This window comes from Ostrea edulis, chromosome 5, assembly GCF_947568905.1.
Source record: "Ostrea edulis chromosome 5, xbOstEdul1.1, whole genome shotgun sequence".
Classification (NCBI taxonomy): domain Eukaryota; kingdom Metazoa; phylum Mollusca; class Bivalvia; order Ostreida; family Ostreidae; genus Ostrea; species Ostrea edulis.
The window spans coordinates 83,174,021-83,180,717 of NC_079168.1; the positions used below are offsets into that span (position 1 = coordinate 83,174,021).

Genomic DNA, 6,697 nt, shown 5'->3' on the forward strand with positions numbered 1-6,697 from the left:
ACTTAATGATTCTTTTACCAATGACTTACAGATAAGTGTGGCAAACTTTTTTAAACAAAGAAATTACAGCGTGCATGATATAAGCGGCACCGAAAATTCCACTTTCGGTTTCGGTTTGACCGAGATGACAACTGCACAACCAAATGCGAGAATTGTTCTTCAGCAATGCCTATCGGCGAAACTGATGGTTCAGCCGGCGACAGAAGACGAAGATGCAAAATATGTACACGTATGTTTCTGCTTCGTGATTTAATATTCCCTTATAAGGCTCATTTGGAGATTCTGATCTTAAACAGTTAAAATATGCATGTGCCCTGGTTCAACAGGTCCAGTCCAAAGACTATTTCTACCTACGCAGCTACTTATAGCTACGTAGGTATTTAAACCTACTCCAGGTAGCTGTTTTACCTACTTTTTCCTTTACTTGCATTTCGTGGCCAAACGCAGGAACGGCGCAATATGGTGTGTACCAAATTTCTTGATTCAGTTACACTGACGATGAATACCACAAAAATATTGCACAAAAATTATTACTTTCTAACCTTTCAAATTTGCATCAATAACAGCACCCAGTTCCATTTTCTAGGAGCTTAGGATCAAAGCCACGTGATAAAAAGTGTAAAATGTCTTACAAATCTGTATTAATTTTAAAATTTACCTTCATGCATTTTTACATTAAAGGTTTTTGGGGCGAATATTCATGCATTTCCTCTGCATTCTCCACCCTCGTAAAGTATTCAAATTTACACTCTGAATTTTGCCGTGCACATGCACAACACAATACATAAAACGACTGACCTGTTTAAAAGATGCGCCTTAGTTATGATTTATTCATATTTTCAAAAACAGGTATAAGTAGCTACTTTAAGTAGGTTTAAATACCTAGGTAGCTATTAATAGCTACGTAGGTAAAAATATAAGTCTTTGGACGGGACCTGTTCAAGGGGAGGGAGACAACATTTGGGGTGGGGTGGCATAGACAATCTCACAAATTTTTTAAAATATCCTTAAAAAAAACATTAGAAATATATAAGTCTAAAAATCATTAAAATATAATTTGAGGTTATTGAATTTGGTGTAGATGTCCTACTTAAATATACAATTCATGTAGTCTAAGTGCAAATGTCCTGTACCACATTAAGGACAGAGGACACCCATCAGGAGAGGGGGGAGAACTGCCTCAGCACAGCGTATCAAATAGTAGTACAAGGGAGACAAATCTAACACTTAGTATTCTAGTAATCATGTTGAATTTAGGAGCTCTCCCTATAGGTAACATGTGTATAGTATTACGTTTAAAAAGGAAAATATAGAAAACTAATGGAAAATTAAACCATACCTATGGAACTTGAAAATTTTGGTCCCAATGGCGTCGATTCGAATACTAGCGCATGGACATGTATTTCTCCATTTTGAATCTCATGTCCACAAGTTCACACCGTTCTGAGATGTTACAAAAAACCCGTAAAAGCATGCTAATCTTATTTTCTTAATCATATATAATCACTCGGATAGTCTCCCCCATTAATGCGATTGTACCATGTCCCCTAATTTTTGTGTATTTGCTAAACACCGACGCTGAATATGACATTTACATCAGTTGCATCGAGTTTCCCGCATTCAATGAATAGGCGGATCAAACATGTCTAAAGTTAGAATACTTTGATTGAGCTCTGTCCTTACACCTTAGATGCTAATATTTCGGGATATTTTTTGTCCTGTTATGGATCTAGATACTAATGCCAATATTTTTTGCTTCGCCCTCAAACATGGTCACACCGAAGACATATTACCATATTTATATTATTATACCTCCGTATGAGAATTCTATGCAACACATAATCAGATTGGTCTAAACAGTCACGTGCCAGGGATGATAAAACTTCAATCTGACTAAAGTACAGACCTATATTATTATATATATAATAATATAGGTCTGTACTTTAGTCAGATTGGATAAAACTTCATATCTCCCTCTCAAACATCATATCTCCCTATCATATTTACCCCCTGGGAAGCCTCGTGCATTTTCCGTAAATTTAACTTAATTCAAGGTAAACGAAGTGTATTGTGACATCACAATAAGGCCAAGTCATTCTACTTATGTATAGATGAGCGGACTCCAATTTCAAATGCACTTTTGTAGTCTTGCTTTGTTTCGGTATAATAAACAATTTATTGCATAAATGTTCGGGAGATATGAAGATTTATTCACCCAAGAAAAATCATATTAAAATCATATAATCTTCATAGCTCCCTCACTGTCATGCAAGAAATGTATAATAGCACCCTTTTCATACACTATGTATGCTCAAAGGTGCTTTAACATATGAACTATGAACATATGAACTAATTCTACAATTCTGTTTCCACAGATTGAACGAGGATTGGTAGTTTATGTCTGTTTTCTGCAAGGGGCCAACATGGACTATATTGAAAAAATGGGTAAGGATTTCAATCAAAACAAATACAATGGATACGATTATAATCTGCTGAGTATACATGATATGATTTATTTTCCAAATTAGGGCCCTCTCGGACATACAGCTTACATTATTGTTAACATTTCAATGTGCAATGTTTATAAAAATGATAATAAAAAGAAAAGAATAAAAAAGCAGAATATGTACTATTAGCATGAGCTTAAACAATGTTCATAACATGAGACATTTTGAACATGACAATACTTAATGTATTACATGTAAGTACCACCGTGTATCCTAATGCAAAACAGTCAGAAATACACTCAGGAAGAAAATATATACATGACTGTACATAACAATACTACATGTAATTATAGTAAAGGTAGTACACATTAATACTCCACTGTAATGCAAAAGATACCAAGGGACGGTGCATTGGTACTAGGTCAACATGTATATAAAATCTCACAAACGAAGCACTGGCTCTATCTAACATGTTTAAGTTATCTTTATATGATACATGTCCCAGTTTGTTGTAGGACCAAACAATTAAGCATCATTATTGTAAATCCCATGTCTCTATCTATTCTGAAGTTATACTAGGTTTTATGATCAAGGTCATTGAAGTAGTTTCTGACCTTGATACTAGTTTATAGGCTCGATCATCATTGTTGAATATCCCTTATCTCTCAAGGTTCTAAAGACAAGTTTTTATGATCAAACTATGATATAGGAATCACTCTGTCCGTCCGTCTCTCTGTCTGTGCAGATTCATGTCTGGGCCACAACTTCTTTGTTCTTTGACATAGGTATACCCTATTTGCCACATGAGTGTATCACCATGAGACAATGTGTCAGGTACCTTCATGACCTCCTTATGACCTTGACCTCAAGGTCAAAATTAAAGGTTTTTACAATGAATTCGTGTCAGGGCCATGACTTCTTTGTTCTTTGACATAGGCATACCATATTTGACACATGAGTGTATCACCATGAGACAATGTGTCGGTACCTTCATGACCTCTATATGACCTTGAACTTTGACCTCAAGGTCAAAATTGATTATAGGGTTTTGACATAGTCATACCTTAAGACATGGGTGTATCACCATGAGACTATGTGTCATGTACATTCATGACCTCTTTATGACCTTGACCTTTGATCTCAAGGTCAAAATTATAGGTTTATACCATGGATTTGTGTTTGGACTATATCTTCCATTTTCTTCTACAAAGGCATACCATATTTTTACACTCAGGAAAGAGGTAATTTATACCTATTAACAACATCCTTTGGGAGATTGGGGTAAGCAGGGGGTATTCTTAGTGAGCATTGCTCACAGTACCTCTTATTATTATTTTAATACGCCGTGAAACTGATGTTTATTCTTATCTAGGATATTTATGGTATCTTGTCTTTTCATGTTTTATATGTACAATCAGGATAGGTACAGCTACGGACTGTTTACATGTGATAAAGCCTTGTATATCATTGCTTTTTAATGTTTTATTTATTTTCTATGTATTCTGTGTATAACATTCTGTTGTAAGGTATATATGCCAGGGTTGGGCGGTTAAAACCGCCCCCCGGTTTTAACCAGTGGTTTTAACTGTCCCGGTCAATACTCCCCAAGTGGTCAATACTGGTTAATAATGGTCAATTGTGATTTAAACTGTCCATTTTCCTATTTTTGTACATTTCTTGCAAAGATAAAGATAAATTAAGTCTTTTCATTAAAGGATCAATTGTTGGTTAATATTTTTCATTGGATAATCAAATGTAATTTCATATTAAAGTTTAATACATCACCAACCCACCCCCTCAAATGTTTATTCAACAGATAATCAAATGAAGATTAATGAAACAATACTTATAGGCAGTTCTTGTTAAACTAAGGAACTTGAACAGAAACTTTTACATCATCCCCAATTCAACAGTCATTTTGTACATTATTTATTTAATATCATGACTTATAAGTACATGTATATTATAAACTGATAGTGCATGTTATGAATTACAGTATTTACCATAATGGTCACTTAAACATTTAAAATAAATAACACAGACTATAATGACCAAATAATTTTCAATCGACCAGTATTAACCAGGTCCAGTCCAAAGACTATTTCTACCTACGTAGCTATTAATAGCTACCTAGGTATTTAAACCTACTTAAAGTAGCTACTTCTACCTACTTTTACCTGTTTTTGAAAATATAAATAAATAATAATTAAAGCGCATCTTTTAAACATGTCAGTCGTTTCATGTATCATGTTGTGCACGGCAAAATTCAGAGTGTAAATTTGAATACTTTACGAGGGTGGAGAATGCAGAGGAAATGCATGAAAATTCGCCCCAAAAACCTTTAATGTAAAAATGCATGAAGGTAAACTTTAAAAATAATACAGATTTGTTAGACATTCTACACTTTTTCTCATGTAGCTTTGATCCTAAACTCATAGAAAATGGAACTGGGTGCTGTTATTGATGCAAATTTGAAAAGTTAGAAAGTAATCATTTTTGTGCAATATTTTTGTGGTATTCATCGTCAGTGTAAGTGAATCAAGAAATTTGGTACACGCCATATTGCGCCGTTCCTGCGTTTGGCCACGAAATGCAAGTAAAGGAAAAAGTAGCTACCTGGACTAGGTTTAAATACCTACGTAGCTATAAGTACCTATGTAGGGCGTTGCCCTCGGGGAATATGATTTTTTTGGGGTGAATAAATCTTCCAGGTCCAAAGGTCAAGGATCCATTCACTCTGGATATAGGAAGATATTGCCCGCTCAATATCTTGAGAACCCTTTGCTTGACAGATATCAAACTTGGTACACTGGTACATCCTAAGGAGTAGATGACCCCTATTGATTTTGAGGTCACATAGTCAAGGGTCAAACTGGACATCGGAATATACTATTAGCGGTCAAGAGTATGTCCCATCTAAAGACGCCCGGTGAATAAAAATGGTGTGGGATAAGGTGTCATGCAGTGATATTTCACAGATATAACAATGCCTGCTGTTATTCCTTAGTGAGGAATGCTCTACTGAATTTTAAAAATGAATATTTGATCAATAATGGTCTTTTCATCATTTTCAATGATTGATTTTTTAAAATTGACTGATTTCACATCCCTGTGATGAACTAGACATAAATAACCATCCTTAGTGGGTATTTCTTTATTCTGACCTATACAAATCTGTATTACATTCCAGTTAAGGCAGCCCTGAACACCAGACTAAGTTCTACAGAGAATGGAAAACTAGTGTCCATCCTAGACCTTCCCGGAGATGTCCTGATCATTCCACAAGCAACCTTGGGGGGTAATTTGAAGGGGAAAGTCATGCAGTACCATAGAAACATTAAAAAGGAAGAGGGCGAGACTCTGTATCAGGCCTTTGTTGACCTTTGTGCTCAGACAGTTCAAGGGCACGAAACAGCGCGACAGTGTAGTGTGAAAGCCGGAACATATGGAAACAGACAGGTGTTATCTATGGACACAAATGGACCATTCACTCATCTAATCGAGTTCTGATTTATCCATGGACACAAACAGACCATTCACTCATCTAATCAAGTTCTGATTTGTTTTTAGGTGATATTCTGATAGAGAAATTGATTACAGTATTAAATTCTTTCATGTAAATTTGGTTTTTCATTGAATTTAGTACTACAGATTTCACACACCAGATCTCATGTCCTTACTCAATAAAGGAGCAACTGCAAAGTCTCACTCAACATCTCAAGTCCTTACTCAATAAAGGAACAACTGCAAAGTCTCGCTCAACATCTCATGTCCTTACTCAATAAAGGAGCAACTGCAAAGTCTCGCTCAACATCTCAAGTCCTTACTCAATAAAGGAACAATTTCAAAGTCTCGCTCAACATCTCATGTCCTTACTCAATAAAGGAACAACTGCAAAGTCTCGCTCAACATCTCAAGTCCTTACTCAATAAAGGAACAACTGCAAAGTCTCGCTCAACATCTCAAGTCCTTACTCAATAAAAGAACAACTGCAAAGTCTCGCTCAACATCTCAAGTTCTTACTCAATAAAAGAACGACTGCAAAGTCTCGCTCAACATCTCAAGTCCTTACTCAATAAAAGAACAACTGCAAAGTCTCGCTCAACATCTCAAGTCCTTACTCAATAAAAGAACAACTGCAAAGTCTCACTCAACATCTGAAGTCCTTGCTCAATAAAAGAACAACTGCAAAGTCTCACTAACATCTGGAGTTCTTACTCAATTAAGGAACAACTGCATTGTCTCAACCA

The 6,697-nt window shown here is 35.6% G+C and overlaps 1 protein-coding gene across 1 annotated transcript in view; it reads left to right on the forward strand.

Annotated features, from left to right (window-relative positions):
• The window catches only part of LOC125650212 (D-aminoacyl-tRNA deacylase 2-like), a 6,453-nt gene extending 385 nt beyond the window's left edge, over window positions 1–6,068 (forward strand). Inside the window, exons 1-3 of the mRNA XM_048878282.2 lie at window positions 1–229; window positions 2,376–2,445; window positions 5,638–6,068. The exon at window positions 1–229 is cut by the window's left edge and continues 385 nt beyond it. Of these exons, the coding sequence (XP_048734239.2) occupies window positions 125–229; window positions 2,376–2,445; window positions 5,638–5,957 (495 nt within the window). The 5' untranslated portion in view covers window positions 1–124 and the 3' untranslated portion in view covers window positions 5,958–6,068. The remainder of the gene's footprint in view (window positions 230–2,375; window positions 2,446–5,637) is intronic.
• Window positions 6,069–6,697: the final 629 nt, after the last annotated feature.